The sequence below is a fragment of the Ursus maritimus genome, unplaced genomic scaffold (genome assembly GCF_017311325.1).
Source record: "Ursus maritimus isolate PB19 unplaced genomic scaffold, ASM1731132v1 scaffold_12, whole genome shotgun sequence".
Taxonomy (NCBI): Eukaryota; Metazoa; Chordata; class Mammalia; order Carnivora; family Ursidae; genus Ursus; species Ursus maritimus.
The window spans coordinates 21,709,297-21,728,018 of NW_024423564.1; the positions used below are offsets into that span (position 1 = coordinate 21,709,297).

General features: G+C 38.6%; 1 protein-coding gene across 1 annotated transcript in view; it reads left to right on the forward strand.

Moving 5' to 3' along the window:
* The first annotated feature begins 10,241 nt into the window (after positions 1 to 10,241).
* The window catches only part of FRRS1 (ferric chelate reductase 1), a 34,110-nt gene continuing 25,629 nt past the window's right edge, over positions 10,242 to 18,722 (forward strand). Inside the window, exons 1-5 of the mRNA XM_008697675.2 lie at positions 10,242 to 10,510; positions 11,603 to 11,739; positions 12,820 to 12,914; positions 13,911 to 14,058; positions 17,399 to 17,581. Coding sequence (XP_008695897.1) covers positions 10,315 to 10,510; positions 11,603 to 11,739; positions 12,820 to 12,914; positions 13,911 to 14,058; positions 17,399 to 17,581 — 759 coding nt within the window. The 5' untranslated portion in view covers positions 10,242 to 10,314. The remainder of the gene's footprint in view (positions 10,511 to 11,602; positions 11,740 to 12,819; positions 12,915 to 13,910; positions 14,059 to 17,398; positions 17,582 to 18,722) is intronic.

The following is an 18,722-nucleotide window of genomic DNA, read 5'->3' on the forward strand; positions in this document are numbered from 1 at the left end:
CCCCCCCCCCCCCCCCCCCCCCCCCCCCCCGCGCCTTTTAAGAAAAGTCTTGTCAGTGCTTACCTAGGGGCAAAGGAGATTTTTTGGTTTGTAAATGTGTTATCAGGGATATTTATGAAGCTAAACTTTTAAGTTCAGATATTTTCTTTTTCTTCTGAATTAAAGAAAAAGTGGAAAGATTTGAGTACTATACAGAGGTGGAGGCTAAAATTTGGTTTATTGATTTATTGAAAACAATGAGCTAGACATTGCAGAGGATGGTTTTGTTGAAGGGGATGAGTTCTGGTAAGTTGTTTAGTAAGCCAGCATGTTGACTCTTGGCCAAGTATAGCTTCTGTTTCACAGCTCTCCATTTGGGTAATGTCAGATTCTCTGGAAATCACACTGTGTAAGTGCTGTTTTCAAGGTTGTCTGCTGTCAGTGTGAAAGGGGATCAACAAGCTGGCCGTAAGAAAGTCACCAGCTGGGGCAAGTGTGATAACGTTTTTTATTAGCAAAACCAAAGCTTCTGGAGGTTCCAAAGAGAGAGCAGTTATAGAGGGTTGGGAGAATTAGGCAAGACTCCACGGAAAGGAGATTTTATTTATTTATTTTTATTTAAATTCCATTAACATATAATGTGTTACTGGTTTCAGAGGTAGAGGTCAGTGATTCATCAGTCTTATATAGTACCCAGTGCTTGTTACATCACATGCCCGTCTTAATGTCTATCACCCAGTTACCCCACCCTCTCACGCCCCCCTCCCCTCCAGCAACCCTCAGTTTGTTTCCTATGAAGAAGGAGATTGTAATGGAAGACCTGGTTTATGGCAGGCGCTGTGCTAAATGTTTCATATGTATCGCTTTATTTAACCTTCACAAAGCACCTTGGTATTGGTTGCATTTTCTTTAACAAAATGTGAAAACTAAGGCCTGATGAGGTTAAATAATTTGCCCACAGTCACTAAGGTGGTCCCTGCTGGTTTCGAACCTGCAGCTGGATTGAACTATGTGATTTTGATGTCCATACTGTTCACTGTCTCATAGGATACAGTAGTTGATGGCATTTGAAATGGACCTTGAAAGAGGGGGAGGAGGTTTTATTTACTAAAACAAAAACAGTAAAAGTAACATAGAATGTTTGAAAATAGATAAAAGAAAAAAGCTAAACAGTTTTATTGTATTTCTTTACATTATTTATATATCTGTATTTTGTAGTTATAAAGTATTATCTTATTATAATATTTTTGTATTATAAAGCACTACATGCTTTAAAATTTTTAAATTATTTTTATATTATAAACACTACAGGCTTTTCAAAAAATATGCACAATACAATGAGGATTAAAAAGAGGAAGTCCACTCCTCTTCCCCTATTGAAAACACTCTCCTGGGGGTAACCACTCTTGAGAACTGTTAAAAGTGTGGAGTCGAAGGGTTTTTTTTTTTTCTTTTCCCTTTAACTTTTAAGTAATATTTCTTTCAATATACTACATATCATTTCATAATCTGCTTGTTTTCATTCCTCAGTGTGGCACGAGCATGTTTCCACTTAAGTACATGCACACTCATGTCAGGGTTTTTGTGAAACGAGCTGATACTTGCAAAGCACTTAAAAGAATACCTAGCTCCCATAAAACACTCAGTAATTATTAGCTGTTATATTTGTCATTGACTATTCTTTTTTTTAATGTTTTTCCATTTTCTAATTTTAATTTTAATATATTTATTTGACAGAGATAAAGAGCACAAGCAGGGAGAGTGGCAGGCAGAGGGAGAGGGAGAAGCAGGCTTCTTGCTGAGCAGGGAGCCCAATGTCGGGCTTGATCCCATGACCTGAGCTGAAGGTAGATGCTTAACCGAGTGAGCCACCTAGGTGCCCCTGTCATTGACTATTCTATTTCATTCTTTTAAGTGAGTGAGTATACAGTAATCTATAGTTTGCATATGGCATAGCTTATTTTTGTAACCACCCAAATTGTCTTAAATTGTTATTACAAATACAATTTTTGTGTAACTGTGTGTTTTTCTGTAGGATAAATTCCTAGAAGTGAAATTCCTAGGTCAGAGGTGAAACATATTTTAGTTTAGTAGGATACTGTTGAATTTCCTCCAAAAGTATTGTGCCAATTTACGCTCTTCACTGTGTATGAGTGTGCTCATTTTTCTACATCCTTCCTTATGCTGGATGTTAGCGGTCTTCTGCATTTTCCATGAAATGACAGGCGATGAATTTTTTTTTTTACATGAAAAGCATAGTGTACAGAAATTTTTGTATTTTATTTTTTCCCATTTAAAATATATCTATTTTTACATGGGTCGGAATTTGACGCAGGAAATAATGGAGGTCCCAGTTAGAAGGCAGAACATGGGTAGAAGGAGTGGTGCTTATTCCAGGAATAAGTACAAATGGTACGTTTTCGCTACAGCATGGGAGGAAAAAAAATCCTTAAAATGGGGTTGGGCTGAATAGTACAAAACATTAAATGTCCAAAGTTTTTGTCCTTAATGTAATAATTCCTGGGAAGCAGATGAAGGTTTCTGGGGGAAAGAGTGATATGACTGTGGGAGAAGAGTGAGAATTGTGCTTTAGGAAAATGATCTTGTGGTGTTGTGTAGGACAGATTAGAATGGAGATAAAGAAACAGAGAGGCCAATTGAGAATGTTTCATTAATTTTGTTGACAGGTGATGACAGGTGATGAATGCTTGGTGGTGATGGTGGAATGGAAAGTGGCAGACAGATGTCATAGAGAGAATGGAAAGTAGAAGACAGATGCAGATGGGATAGGTAGGAGGGTGGTAGGCTGGAGGAAGAATCTGCAGAGCTTGTTTGGAAATTGGGGTCTGAAAGAGTGTTTGGGGTCAAATCTTGAGAATATGGGGTTTCGAGTATTGCTGACCAGGAATGTGTTGACAGGCCACCATCAGAATAGGGAAGTCAGACATAAGAGCTAGTCTGGAGGAAAAGATGATCAATTTCACTGCAGACAAATTAAGCTTATTGTCATCCAAACAGAAATCTATATAGCGTTGGAAATTTGAATGAAAGCATTGTGGAGATGTGGGGTGGGGGCAGTTGGATGATTTGGGAGATATCCTAGGGATGAAAACTGAGGTCATGGAAGTGATGATAAGCTTGCAGAGAAATGTAGAGGCCAAGGGGAAAAGTCTTGGGAATGGATATGTTCATGTATGAGGCGTGGAAAGGAACCGGACTTGATTACAATATTTTGACAATGACTATTTCTAACATTTGACTTCGGATGTAGGTAGACAGTCCTTTAATGGCCCCCAAAAATCCATGCCCACTTTTTTCTTTCCACCTTTGGTTGTTCTATTGCTCCTGTTCAAATTGTGTACATTCTGAACCCCTTTTCCTCCATAATGCCTTGTTTACTTACCATGTCAGCCTTAAGGGTCTAATCTGGAGTTACAGATGGCTTATTGGTTGAAACCTCAGAAGCCAGGGGTGCCTGGGTGGCTCAGTTGTTAAGCGTCTGCCTTTGGCTCAGGTCATGATCCCATGGTCCTGGGATCGAGCCCCGCGCTGGGCTCCCTGCTCAGCGGGAAGCCTGCTTCTCCCTCTCCCACCCCCCCTGCTGGTGTTCCCTCTCTTGCTGTATCTCTCTCTATCAAATGAATAAAATCTTTAAAAAAACAAAACCTCAGAAGCCAGATCAGAGACCATACTTTTCACCACTCATTTGCTGTGCCTCTGATAAATATCTTAATCAGTGCCCTATTTTACATAGTGGGGACAGTTATACCCCTCACACCTTCCTGGGTTGTTTTGAGAAATGGGTGTTAAATCCTCGACATGATGTCTGACATGTAAGCCCTTGGCAATTGTTAGCTCTTCTTATTTTCTCCGTATACCTCTAAATTTCTATAATGAAATGCAGTTTTTTCCTATTCTGTCCTGTGTGATCTTACACCGTAGTTTTCTTAAAAATTTTTTTAAAAGATTTTATTTATTTATTGGACAGAGAGAGACAGAGCGAGAGAGGGAACACCAGCAGGGGGAGTGGGAGAAGGAGAAGCAGGCTCCCCGCTGAGCAGGGAGCCTGATGTGGGGCTCGATTCCAGGACCCTGGGATCATGACCTGAGCCGAAGGCAGACGCTTAACAACTGAGCCACCCAGGCACCCCATACACTGTAGTTTTTTATAACCTCCGTGAGCTTCAGTGTCTGTATGACAAAAACAAAAAACAACAAACAAACAACAACAACAACCCCCCCCCCCCGAAAAACCTTTGTAAGTTTCTTCCAAGGATTAGAGTTCATTTCTGTGAAGTACCTACTGTGATGACTAGAATGGATTCAATAAATAGTATCATTTAAATGATAGATTAGTGGCATTTGCTTTTGTTTCATCTATTAGCTTTGCATCTTTAGAGAAGGGGCCATTCCACTTTGTACCTAATTTCGTGTTGAGTACAGGGTTATTGTGAGGGCCATGTGGAATGATCCAGATGAAAGCTCTTTATCATGTAATAAGGTATTTGCTTCCAGTTAAAGAAGATGGAAACATTACTTGCTGAGGATGCTGTGATTAGGGAAATCAGGATTAGATTGTGGAGTTACCCATTACTTTTTCTTCAGTGGTTTTCCTCTACCTTTCCCTTTAATTTTTCTTTTTTTTACTTAAACTCTAAATTCTCTTTCAGAATTCTTTCAACCATTTTAAGTTGTTAGACCTGACAGATCTCAAACTGACATTCAATGTGCCATTTTTGGTGCCTCTTTGTTTTTTAGAACCATCTCTGAAAATGTCATAAGTCCAATTGCTAATTTAAAAAAAAAAATCTTTTTTTTCTCTTTGCTTCCTGCTGTGCAAATGGAGTCTGAAACATTTTTATCTGAGGAAGTGGAAATACTTGACCTATTTTTCAATTTCTCTATAATTTGAGATTCTGCTATCAAAGTCAATTTAATTTTTGATGTGGAAGTTTTCTATGAAGGTAAAGTTAAATTAGTGGAAAGAAGGAGAGCACATTTTCTGAAATATTTTAGAAGGCTTGAACAAATTAAATGCAGGTGAAAGAAATATATGAAAATTTCACTTGTCTAAGCACAACAGTGTTGGGAAGAAATTAGCACGTGCTGGTGACAAGGAAATTTAATAGTGGTAATAAATAATGGCAGTTACTATTTATTGACAACTTGGTGATTTTAGGCGTCGAACTAATTGTTTTAACGTTCATTCTTTCAGGAGTTTTAGTTCTATGAAAGAGATCTCTACATTGCTTCTTAGATTCCTAGAGTGGACTCAGTATTTTTATTTTTGTTTTTTAAAGTAAGCTCTACATTCAACGTGGGGCTTGAACGCAGGACTGCGAGATCAAGAGTTGCATGCTTTATTGACTGAGCCAGCCCAGGGGCCTCAAAACACTTGTAGTTTTTTTCTAAAGTAATTTCTGTGCCCAGTGTGGGGCTCGAACTCATGACCCTGAGGTTAAGAATCCTATGCTCTACCGACTGAGCCAGCCGGGCACCCCTCAACATTCTGAATTAGGCTACTTTAGATTTCAGCTTTGTCACAGTATGCCCCCATTCACGTTGTTCATTGTGAAATTTGGATCCTTGCTGAATTTGTTTACTTTCTACATCCTTCTCTCTGCAAGGAGGGAGCAGTGATGCAAAGTGAAGAGAGAACATGGACATTGCCCTTAGATTTAGGTTCTAATCCTAAAAGTATATATGATTTAGTGTATAGTCCCTGGCCTCCATTTTTTCATCTCTAAATGAAGATACTATCTGCTTATTATAAGGGTTATATTAGATGTAGTATCTTCCAGGTTCTTACTAAATGTTTCTTTTTCTCCATGCTATATCCTCTTTTTTCCCTCCTGTGTAATAGAAATGTAATCCTTTTCTTTATGTCTTAGAAATTTCATTGCTTTCTGTGTATCTCTTGTGCCTAGTCTTAACTATTTTGACTTCATCAGTCTCCTTATCCTTCTTATGGTTCGACCTATTTTTCTAGAATTCTTTTCACCTAACTCTGCCACTCTATTTCTACCTCTCTCCACGTCTAGCCCTAGTCTCTTTAGGTTTTTTGGGCCAAAGGCCTGTCAGGTTTGCCCCAGATCGTACATGAAATGCTGATGTTACAAATGTGCTGGGTCCCCAAATTAATTTCCAATTCGGCTTGGAATTTCAACTCCATTTTCCAAGAGAAGCAGTATTATATATGGTGGTTCTCTTTCTAGGCCCAAAGCCTAGAAGCAAAAGCATGTTTAACTTACAAATTAATTGAAATATTTTACACTTACAACAAAGTAAAAAAATAATGCCATTGTAATTCTAGTAATAAAATAAAACGAAAACTACATTGAGTAATAAGTAGTTATATACTTGGAACATTGTTGGAATGTAGTTGATGGACATTCTGAAAGGAATGTTTAAATGCTTTGAATTGCAGTGTTTTTATGTTATGATAATTTTTTTTTTCTCCTGCAGAAGGTCACTGTGAGAATGCTCATTTATTAGCCATATTGATAGTTTCTGTTTAGGTTCACAAATGGAATAAGAGAGAATAAGACATTTTCATTGAATAAGTCCATCTCCTATCTCCAAAATCCTACCTGTTGCTTGGCTTATTTTTGGTTCTGAGAACTCTCCTTTATTTTACTGAAATCCTTGATACTCCTAATTTAGAGCTCGAGTCAAGGCTGAAACGTAATGGACTGTATATGCTCTGAAGTAGTATTTTTCAAACTGTAGTTTAAGATCCATTGATAGGTTGTAAGGTAACGATTCAGTAGGATAGATAACACCAACATAAAAAAAAAAAGTAAGGAATGGAAAATGTATGAATTTATCCCATGTGGTAAAGGTAAATAACATCTCTTGAAATGTTTGTTGGATCATAATGTAAAATATTTCTTACTTTTCTTATCTGAGTACAGTAAAAAAATTACATAAATTGCATATAGCAAAAAAACACAAAAGAAAAAAAAGAAACAACCCCCCCCCCAAAACAATCAAACCCAAAACCAACCTTTTCTAAATTATTTAAATATTTTATAGTGAACCCTTCTGGTTAAGTTTTTTTTTCCCCCCAACTGATTCTTCATAATTAAGAAAACCTTGTTACCTCATAGCTGTGCATTGATTAAGTGTGCTTAGACTCTTATCTTGGGTAATGTAGATTGGGTGTTACTGGGCTGAGTTCCTACAATTTTTGCGTGCATGTTAACTTTTGAACTTTTTGATGCCTTAATTTAAAATGAATGACTAACAACGAGAGGTAGAGCTTGATTGCAGTATAACTAAGACCTGATTAGTTATTTGCCAGCTTAATCATCTGACATGGTTTTAAAAGATATGCTTTCCTCCGTTTCTTCTTTTTCTCACATGTTCTCGGAATGACACAATAAAAAGACATTTAATGACTAATTTATTAAAATTCTTAACACAGACTCCTTGGTCTAATGATTTTCTTACATCTAGATGTTTTCCAATTGGATTCTTCTCATTTTATCTGAATTTTACTTTGCTTTAATGAAATATATTGTCTTGATTAATATCACTTGCCTCTGTGGTCCACAATCACAATAATTAAATATTCATGCAAGTACAAGAATTTGGTATTAAAATAATAAAGAATACATTTGTTTTGAAGTTTTATCTTTGTGTGAGATGTATGAAGAACATTGTATAAGCAGTCATCATACTTTTTTATGAAATGCCTGTTTTTCAGGCAAGAAAGAAAACTATGTATGAATATCAGGTTTGGGAATATTTCAGTTAGAGAATCAGGATAACTTCTCTTTTAATTTTTTAAACTCATCTGTCTTTGTCCTGGGACAACAGAATGCAAATTATGATACTTTTGTTTTATTTTCTATATTGTACCCACTGTCGAATATGAATATGAAAAACTAAAGAATCATACAAAATTGGTGTGAATTTTTCAGTGCTTGAAGACCTAATAACAGAATATAATATAGTACATCATCCACATTACAGAATTTTAACTTAAATGTCTCCATGAAAAACTCCTTATTCTCATTCATAACTATGCAATCTGTTGGCATAGGTTGGCTAATGAATAGTATTACTTTGAAAAAAGGCTGTTTCTTAAATCATGACCTGGAAAAATCCGTCAGTTGCCATTATATTGCAAATAGAGCTTCATCCTGACTGGTCAGCATCTGACCAAGGACAAAGAAATTGCTGTTTTACTTCCCTCCCTGACCATGTTTGTTACATTTTCCTAATGATGGACAGGTGGTAGCGCCTTGTCACTTCCCTTTCCCTGCTTACACTTCCTGCTTTGATAATTCCTGATATCCTTTACCCCCTTGGCTTGCTCGCTCTTTCCTTTCCTTTCCTTTCCTTTCCTTTCCTTTCCATTTTTATTATTTATTTATTTTTTAAATAAATGTTATTTATTTGAGAGAAAGCGAGAGTGAGAGAGATCACAGAGGGAGAGGGAGAGGAAGAAGCGACTCCCCACTGAGCAGAGGCAGGGCTACATCCCAGGACCCCGATATCATGACCTGAGCCATCCAGGTGCCCCCATCCCCACTTGACTTTCTTAAAATCATAATGTTAGGCATGAAGGTGATCCTGAATTTATTCTGGTTCATCAGTTATATTTCACAAATGGAGAAGCTGAGACAGGGATTAAATAACTGGATTGACGTCATTCAGCTATGCAATGTGTAGCAGAGACTAGAAATCACGTCTTGTTTCCACTTTCACCTGGCAGGAAGTCAGTACCAAATAAATATTTGCTAAGCTGGGTTGACTCTTCCCCTATACCATCCTTTAGGTGAGTGGCACATTACTGCATTTCATCTTCATAATAATTTGGCTAGGGTCACACGGTTAAAACTATGACCTTGATCCTCTCCAGCAAATCTTGCCTAGTCCTAAAAGCAGGTCCACCCCTGACAAAAGCACACAAAAACCATGTTTGAATAGAAAAATTCTTCTACTGCCCCACTCTTTAGTACTCCTTTTCTTTTTTCTCCCAGTTTTATTGAGAAATAATTGATATATATATCACTATATATGTTTAAGACAGTTATTTTCTGAAATGTTATTTCCTATAGTAATTAACCATTTTCAAAGTTACATTTTTCTTATGACTCTATAGAGAAATCTTGTGCTTCTCTTATGTTATAGGTTTTTCTTTCAGATCCTCTTGATTTGTTTGTTCCTTTTGCTCATCCTTAAATGGGAAAAACTCTACCTGGCTTTGATGTTTGATAAAAGGCAGGGGTATATGGTACCGTTGGACCCTATGCTGTCTACTTGATAGATCCTGGTGGAAGCTGCAGGGCTGGTTGAAATGTGTAGCCCCCAGTGTAATCTCTGGTGTCTAGCAATAGTGCTGGTTCAATGTGGGGTTTGTAATTTACGTGACCATAAAAGGGTAATGAATTCTAATGATTCTAAGGGTGCTTTTATTTTGTCTAACTCCATCTCTATGGAGAATGAGCTGCTTCTTGGGTTCTGCCCATCAGCAGCCTCTCCACAAGCTTTTTTTTTTTTTTTTACTACTGGTAACATGTCCCTGCCATCCTCCTCTAGCCTTGTTATATGCTGTGATTTGCAGGTTCTGAATGTAAGGACCAAGTGAAGTGATTGCTGTAGGCTACAAGAGGGTGGGACTGACATAAAGTAGCTGGTTTTCTGTTGGGCAGATGGTAAGAGAAGAATATTGTTCAGACTGACAGTGGTGTTTCTTAATTCAGAAGTACCTGGGCTATAGGTAATAGAAATATTGTTTCTTGCAATTGGGTCTCTGTTATCCTTAGTTTTCAGTATTGCAAATTAAATCATCCACCCTGTCATGATTAATTTCATGGGAAATTGGGAGAAGTCCTATCAGAGACTTATTTAGATGATGGTATTTAAACCCAGAAGAAACATTTCTTGTTCTTTAAGCTTTCTAGGATAAAGTAGAATAGAAACTTTTGCTTTTAGTGTACTGGTTTATTATTTCCAAATCATGCTAATGAAAGCTAACATTTATTATCTTCCTTGTCAGTCTTTGGGTTGTATCTTTATTATTATTATTTTTTTGTATCTTCATTTTATTAAAACAGCTTGAAAGGAGGTTGTTAGTTTCCTAATTTTTAAGGTAAGTGGTGGCATAAGTGATTTGGTTAAGGTGTCGTAATTGGTCATTGGTAGAGCCGAGATGCAAATCCAGGTCAAACTTCACATATCGTATTCTTTTTATTACATATTTTTGAAAATATGGCTAGCTGTCTATTGAAAGCAAGCAGCCATCTAAAATTACGGTTCTGTGGCATGAAAGCTTTATATTTTAATTACGTATGAAAATAACGTGCTTTGAATCTTCTTTTTGAGATGGCAGTTCTTGGATTTACCCTCGGTACCTTCATACTTGTGCTGCATATTACTTCTGTGGCTAATTATCCCAGTGGGAAAGTAGGAGGGTCATGCCATGGAATGGTTCCTGAACATGGTCATACCGCACACCCTGATCCTGTTCACAACGTTTCAGTGAGTCAGATGACATTCAGACCCGGAGATCAGATCGAAGGTACTGGGCTGGGATTAACTATTTGCGTTTTGAGTTTCACTCTTTTCCTGTACATTGAATCTTTATTACTGAGGGATTTATACAGTTTCATTTAAATCTGTTCACCTGTTTTCATAAGATACCACCATCTTGTCCTTCTCGCTTTGCGTCTAACTACTACCGATGACTGTTATTACTTAAGTGGTATATCTGCTCCCCAGTCACAGTAGGTTTTAAGTACAGTTTTATCATTAGTTAATTGATCTTTTTTAACCATACTATCAACTCAATAGAAGAGGAAAGTGAAGTTTATTTTGTCTGGTTTAAGGTGTAATAAACCCGTGTTCTTCTTCGTACAGTGTAAACCCTTGTGTTTTTCTGATTCTTCTGATGAAATGTGGGCCGACTGTTAAAGGTGTATTTATAACAGTGTTTTACAAACTATTTTCTGCAATTCTAGAAATGCAAAATATTAAACTCTGACAAAAAGGATATATGGAAAAATAAGTTTGGAACCCCCCGTGTGTTACAGACAATGTTCTTCGGAGAGTTTCGTCCTGCAGAGTAGGACATGAAAGGCCTTGGCGGTTTTCAGTAAAGAGACAAGTATTTACTTTTCATTCGGCACTTTTCAGACTAATTTGGCCCCATGGACTGTTCCCCGACCATCACCTACCTTTTTTTCCCTTTGGAATGGCTATTAACATCTCACGGAGTGAATCCTGTGGAACACAGTTTAGAACTTCTTTGTCTATAGGATAATTTCTGCCATTTTCTCTCCTGGAGTAGTTTTTTATATGTACCCAGATTCGAACTGTGAGGTGCCTCTGAACAGTTTCCATTTTTTTTTTTTTAAAGGTTTTATTTATTTATTTGACAGAGAGAGAGAGAGACAGCGAGAGAGGGAGCACAAGCAGGGGGAGTGGGAGAGGGAGAAGCAGGGTTNNTGCTGAGCAGGGAGCCCGATGCGGGGCTCGATCCCAGAACGCTGGGATCATGACCTGAGCCGATGGCAGATGCTTAATGACTGAGCCACCCACGTGCCCCCTCTGAACAGTTTCCTTTTGGGGATGTTGCTAAACGTCTTAAACTGTCTTTTTGTTTGTTTCTCAGTTACCTTGTCAGGTCAACCGTTTAGAGGCTTTCTCTTAGAAGCACGGGATGCGGAGGATTTGAGTGGCCCTCCTGTTGGCTCCTTCACATTGATTGACAGTCAGGTGTCACAGCTTCTGACCTGTGAAGACGTACAGGTTTGTGTTACATTTGAAATCTGTTGGTTTCCGTGGATCTTTTCACTACAGGGTGGTGGTTGTAAGATAAACAATGACATTACCCGTGTATTGCAGACATCTGAATAGATTCACAGTGATCAAGCTTTCCCCCTAATTTTCCTATTTGCAATATATTTTTACACATCAGCATCCTAGGCAAGGCAGTAGTTTGAAGACTTTTGATATTTTATTTAGTATTGACTCTTATTATATTGATTATAAAGGGTGTTAGTATTGAAGATAGGATTCTAGAGTGGGGCAGAGGTCTAATTTTTGTCATTCATTCATTCATTCATTTAATAAAAATTTATTATACCAGGAACGGCCCCAGTGCGAAGGGATATGGTGATGAACAAGACCTATTCTTGTTCTTTGAAGAGCTCAGAGCATTACACATAGGTAGAACATACGAACGTATGACGTGTGATACATAAGTGGAACATAAGGTTATAGGACAGATTCACGAGGAGAACACGTAAATAGACTTAGATTGGAAACACACAGGATGGGTGGGAAGCATAGCAGGGGAACTCACACACAGGCTGGAGAAAATTGAGAGAGAGCTCCCTGGAGGAGGGACTCTCCATGTCAGGCCTCAAAGAATGAGTAGAAATTTGCCAGGTGAATGAAAGTGGGAAATGAGATTGTTCAAGGGAAAGGTATTCCTAAAATATAATGCTATGTATGTGGAGGCAGGAATTTTTTCTTTTAATGGCTTTTCTTCATTCTCCTTGTATCTGTTAATGGAAGGAATATAAATGTGTGGTATAAATGAAATAAGGAGCAGGCTGTATGTAGCATTAACATACCCAGTGTTCATAATTCTCTGCAGTTCTTAAATTTCGGTTGACTCCAGTTTATTCACAGAGCCAGCTGCTAATCTGTTGTCTACTAGTCAGCATGTACTTGTTGAGCTCCTGAGTCCCTGCTTTAAATAAAACAGCCTTTACCAGGGTGTGAGCATTATGCAGTGATAGATGACTTTGCAAAATGATAGTAGTTCCAGCCACGCTCTACCATTGAGTGACTGAATGGTCGTTCTTCTCCATTTTATTTCAGGGATATGCTGTGAGTCACACAAGTCCATCCAAGAAAACAAAAGTTAAAGTCTACTGGAACGCCCCAAGCAATGCTCCAAATCACATCAAGTTTCTGTGAGTAGGCCAGCATAGAAATCTGCAACTAGTAACATTGAAACAACAATGGTCTGTATCATTTTTGATACCTGTTGGACATTCACCCATACAGGAGAGGTTTGCTGTAGTAATGACACCACCTTAGTGAGATAAGTAGTCATTTTGCTTTTTGTTTTATTTTTTTCCACCTAGCACAGGACCTGGTGCCTAATAGGCACTTAATAGACCTTTGGTGAGTGAATGAAGTTTTGCAGTGCCTTCCCACTAAAAGGCATCAATTACAACTGGGTGCCCTCAGAATTGCCCTCAGAATTATGAAATTCAGTAGAATTAGATGTCCTTCCCTGTTACTTCTATGTGCAAGGGGAAGAGGAATGTCATAAAGCAGTCTAATGATTCTAAATAAAGCAGTCTAATGTGTTAGAGACATATATTTTAAGGAGACTTGCTCTCCTGGCACATCTGTATTTTTTGTTCTACTTTGTACACAGGTCCCAGCACACAGTAATACAGCTTTGCACCTGTGTGTTGTGTGGAATGTGGAAAGGGACTGTGATGCCAGTAAGAACTGATGGTTGCTTACGCAGCCTCTATATAGCTTCTTCCTATAGCTGCCTGCTACACTTGCCCGGTGGAATAATTTGAATACCACACTTTGAAATTGGTAGTAGTAGTATGTTCTTTATATGTCAGGGATTGGAAATCTGTGCAGTTTAGTCCTAAGATCCAGCATTCAGGACTGCTGTGAGCATGCCCAAAGAGCAGACAAAGAAGAGAGGAGAAGGGAAGGAAAGAAAGATCGAGAGCGAGCAAGAAAGCAAGGGCAGTAAGAGTTTACTTAGTGATGAGGTGGAAGAGTCATTAGAGATGGGCCTTAGACAAAAGTAGTAGTAGTGTTAGGTAATATTAAGGTGTGTGTCCCTACTATATTCCTTTTCTTTTTTCCCTTTTTTAAAAAATTTATGATGGGCCACGATCAGGGTTCTGTTTGATCCCATTAGTTCTGCATTTCAGAGTCACAGTTGTTGAGAAGTATAAAATCTACTGGGTGAAGATTCCCGGTCCGATAATTTCACAGCCAAATGCACTGCCTTTTACGACACCTGAAACTACAATAGCCCCTTTGTCGACATTACCTCCGGTCTCCCATCTAACCAAACCAGTAAGTAACATTTTTATGGTTCCGCCAAATGCAATCTGTAATAACGGTGTCTTTGGAAATTGTGGTTCTAGGCTTGGTGAAGTGTGTAGAGAAGTGGCTGTACTGGGTCGTGGTAGTAAGTTTTGGGGACTTCTGCAGGAAATCTGAAGGAAGTCTTCATTGCAACATTATGACTTACAGGTCGGAATAAAGGCCACGCAAGACCCCACATGTTCGAGGTGTGGATATGATATTCACACCGAGTCTATATGGCCGAATATCAAATGTGGAGAGGAAGATTAAAGCTTGAGCTAAGTTTAGACAGGATTTGGAGGAGAATCTTGAAATAGTGATGTAACTTATAGATCTGATTTCATTAAGGCCAATGAGTACTGGGGGATTCTCTGTGCTGAACTACAGAAACTCTTCTGCAAAGTCATCAGCTAGACTTCATTCAGTCCCTCTGGTTCAGAAGAATGATGACTGAAAAAACATATCTTGTAAAGGGTAATGCATGTGGGAAACATTAGGAAGGTTTCTCTGAAAGAAATTCTGATGTTAGACTTACTAATTCGGAAGTGCATGTAACGAAAAATGTCTTATGGCAGGTTATTACAGTTGAAAGAACAAACTTAGGTCTGATTCTCGACTTGTCTACTTCTGTGTGACTTTGGATAAGCTCCTTAATTCTCAAGGGCTCAGTTTCTTCACCTATAAAATGAGAAATCATAATATCTAGCTCTTAGTACCATTATGAGAATTAAACAGTGTAATGAATATAAGGTTTCTAACTACTTTGCACATAATAGAAGTTCTGTAAATATTAGTTACTTTTTTCTTTTCCTTCTCTTTTTTTGTCTTTTTATAGCTCTTTGTTCCTGTAGGGAAGACCAAATAAAGCACTTGTGCTCCTGTGTAAAGTCTCATTTTGTTTTCCTTCTACGTTTTGAAATATATATTGATTTTATTTGACTACATTATTATGAATGTTACACTTTTGACCATACAATTAGATCTTTTATTTGCACTACTTCTGTTTACTTAGTCTTTTTTTTTTTTTTTAAGATTTTATTTTTAAGTAATCTCTACACCCAGCGTGGGGTATTGAACTTACAACCCCAAGATCAAGCATTACACTGCACTCTCCACCAACTGAGCCAGCCAGGCACCCCTCAGCTTACTTAGTCTTAATGTTTAATTTCAGAGCTGCTTTAGGGGAGTAAATGGTCATCTTGGACCTGAGCTTCCTGGTAGGACAAAATTATCTTTTCATATATTCACACAAAAGGTATTTGTTTTTGGAGCTTTCATGGTATCTCTGTACCAGGTTTATAATCTCTGATTATAGAAAGGTTTATTCAGAGTCATGAGATTATAGCATTTGTAGAGCTAGAAGGACCTCAGGGTTCAGTCTCTGTTGTGTAGTTGAAGGTATACAAGAGAGACAGTAAGTTCTTTAGCAGACATGATGGAGTAGAGGGGAGAGCAGAGACCAAAATCCAAGTTTTGTAGTGGGTTGTTCTTTCCACTCTACTGTGACTTTTCTTGAAGTTCCTGTGAAATAATAAGAAATACATATATTGGTCTCTGCTGTGGTTCCTGCTAATATTTGGCCGTTAACCCCAGTTCCTGATACAGAGCTCCTAAATCCCTTGTAATTTCCTGAGTGATAGGAATACCTTTTGTTCTAATGAGGTGACTCTGGGTGGGCTCCTAGATGGGGGCAGGTCACCAGAAAGACCAACCCATGCTGGGAACTTTCTACCCCACTCCCTATTTTCCAGAGATGAGAGAGGGGCTGAAAATTGACTCAATAATCCATCGTGCCTCCATGGTGAAGCCTCTATAAAAATCCCAAAAGTATGGGGTTCAGAGAGCCCCCAGGTTGCTGAACACGTGGAGGTGCTTAGAGGATGGTGCCTTAGAGAGGGTGTGGAAGCTCCATGCCCCTTCCCACATACCTTGCCCTGTGTGCCTCTTCCATCTGACTGTTCCTGGGTTGCATCCTGTAATAATACACTTGGCGTTCCTGGGTGGCTCATTGGTTAAGCATCAGATTCTTGATTTTGGTGCAGGTCATGATCTCAGGGTTGTGAGATCGAGCCCCACGTGGGCTCCGCACTCAGCAAGGAGTCTCTTGAGATTCTCTCTCTCTCCCTTTGCCCCTCTCCCTGCTTATGTGTGCTCTCTCTCTCTCTCTCTCTCTAGATAAATAAATAAAATCTTAAAAAAGGAATAATACACTGGTAATCTAGTAAGAAAGCTGTTTTCCTGAGTTCTGTGAGCCATCCTAGTACATTATCAAACTCGAGGAGAGGGTCATGGGAACCTCCAGTCCCCTCCAGTGGGAACCTGGAACTTGTGATTGGCTACTGAAGTGAGCAGTCTTGTGGGACTAAGTCCCTAACTTGCAGGATTGGACACTAACTTCAGGTAGATTGTGTCAGAATGGAATTGCAGTGCAGGACACGCATTTGGTGTCCACAGAGAATTGCAGAATTGGCTAATGTGGGAAAACCCGCCACACATTTGGTGGCCCAGAAGTATTGGTAGAGTAGAAATGAGAAGTTTTTTGATACAGTTCCCATTAGATCTAGTTATGTAATGTTTAACTCTCTTCTGAAATATACCCTCACAGTGCCTTCTAACAAGATGACTATACATTTGCTCTGTCAAATTGTAGAGCTGACGTTTTTTGATACTCTTCCCCTTTTTTGCCATAACAAGAAGCTCTGAATTAAGTCACTGTGGACTGCGCCTGTTTCTCCTCCACTTAATTTTTATTACTATTACTTGGAGTGGTGGTATATATAGAGAATAACCATTTTTTCTTATATTATTTTAATATCCAATTTGAACCTGAATTCTAGAAGCAGAGTTTACGATTTAAATATAAAAACTTGCTAAGAGTTTGTCTGTTTCCCTTTTAAAAGTCCATTCTAAAAGCTCAAGGATCCCCTTTAGGCAAGAATGTCAACGTGGACTTAAATATTCTCTAAGATGTTTTTCAAAATTTACTAGAAACTTTGCTCCAGATCATCATTAATGTGAAATCTTTTGTGTGTAAAGTCCTTTTAATTTTGTGTATTAAAGTCCTTTTAATACTCATGCACATTATAGTCCAACTAATGTTATGTTTTCCAGATTTTAATTAAAATTAATGAAGTTTAAAAGTTCACAACCTAACTACTGCTCTGATCATTTCTAATTTGGGTTGTGTCTTTTGTTTCCTTCTTTGAATCTCTATTATGAAAAGATATTCTTGTTAAAATTTGTGCTTCAAGGTAGTGGCTCTTTTATCATGGTGAAATGAACTGCATGGTCTGTAATTAAGGACTTTTTCTCCCTGTCATTTTTCTAGTTCAGTGCTTCAGATTGTGGGAACAAGAAGTTCTGTATTAGGAGTCCTGTGAACTGTGACCCAGAGAAGGAGCACGCCTGTTTCTTCTTGTCCTTCACACGAGATGACCAATCAGTGGTGGTTGAAATGAGCGGTCCCAGTAATGGCTATTTATCCTTTGCGTTTTCTCATGACAGATGGATGGTTTGTATCCCTCACTTACGTAAGTGGTAATGAAAGACAGTTACTAGAGGGAGCCTAATCAATGGCGGTGTACTTGTTTGTTCCAGGGTCAAATGATCAAACTTAAAATGGGGAGGGGACGGGGAGGGCAGGGCACACTAACTTAGAGCAGATGCTGACTTAAACATCTTTGGGCATTTCATGTTTTTAACAGTTGTGCAATTACATAGCTCTGAGAACAGGATATCCTACAGAGAGTTAGGAAAATCACTCTATATCCAGTGGACTTGCCTTTCTGCCTGTGTCTGTCTCTTTGTGATAAAAGCAAGAAACGTGGTTAGGAAAAGTTGCTCTGCATAAAAGTCTTATGTTACTGGTGATGCTTTTCCAGCCCTACTTGTTTTCTCGAGTGGCCAGCTGCCTTGGTGTCCCCACTTTGGTAGTCATCGGTACATATCCCAAACAGAGAATGACACCCGGCGTGTCCAGGCGTAGATATATTCTTCACGGATAGGTTCTTTTGTCAGATCAAGGGAAGGCAGCATTTGTCTGAAGCTGATTCTCGCTCTCCCTGGGTGGTGCTGAACGGATTAAATGGTTCTGTAGATGGCAGCCTTGTGCTGTGGCGTGGAAGAGCAGAGTGCTGCAGCGGCGTCGTGATCTCCCGGAAGGCAGGCAGGAGAGTGTGGGCCAGGACACGTGCGAGTCCTGTTCAGTGCAGGGTTGGCGGGGAGGTTGGGGATGACTGCAAATGGAGAAAGCCTCTTTCTTCCACATTAGCAAAGGCAACAGGTTTTTTCTAGAGCAGTTTCTTTCTGTCAGGTTTTAAACTTAACGTTACTTCTTTAGGGAATCATATTTCAAAAAAAGAATGGGAACGCTGAGATTCTATACTAGAAGAATTAATATTTTCCCTAAAAGTGCACTTTGATCACGTTGGTCCTTGTGTGCTGCTTGCAGGTTTTGAAGGAAGCTAGATATTTTACTATATGACCTAGATATTTTACTATATAGTCCTTCAGTGCACTCATTATTCTCTTTCATTAAGCAAAATGTATACCTTAAACTTACGAGAGATAAGATATGTCATATGCTTTTATTTTTTATTATTTTTTTTTTTAGGGGGTGAGGGGCAAAGGGAGAGGGAAAGAGAGAATATTAG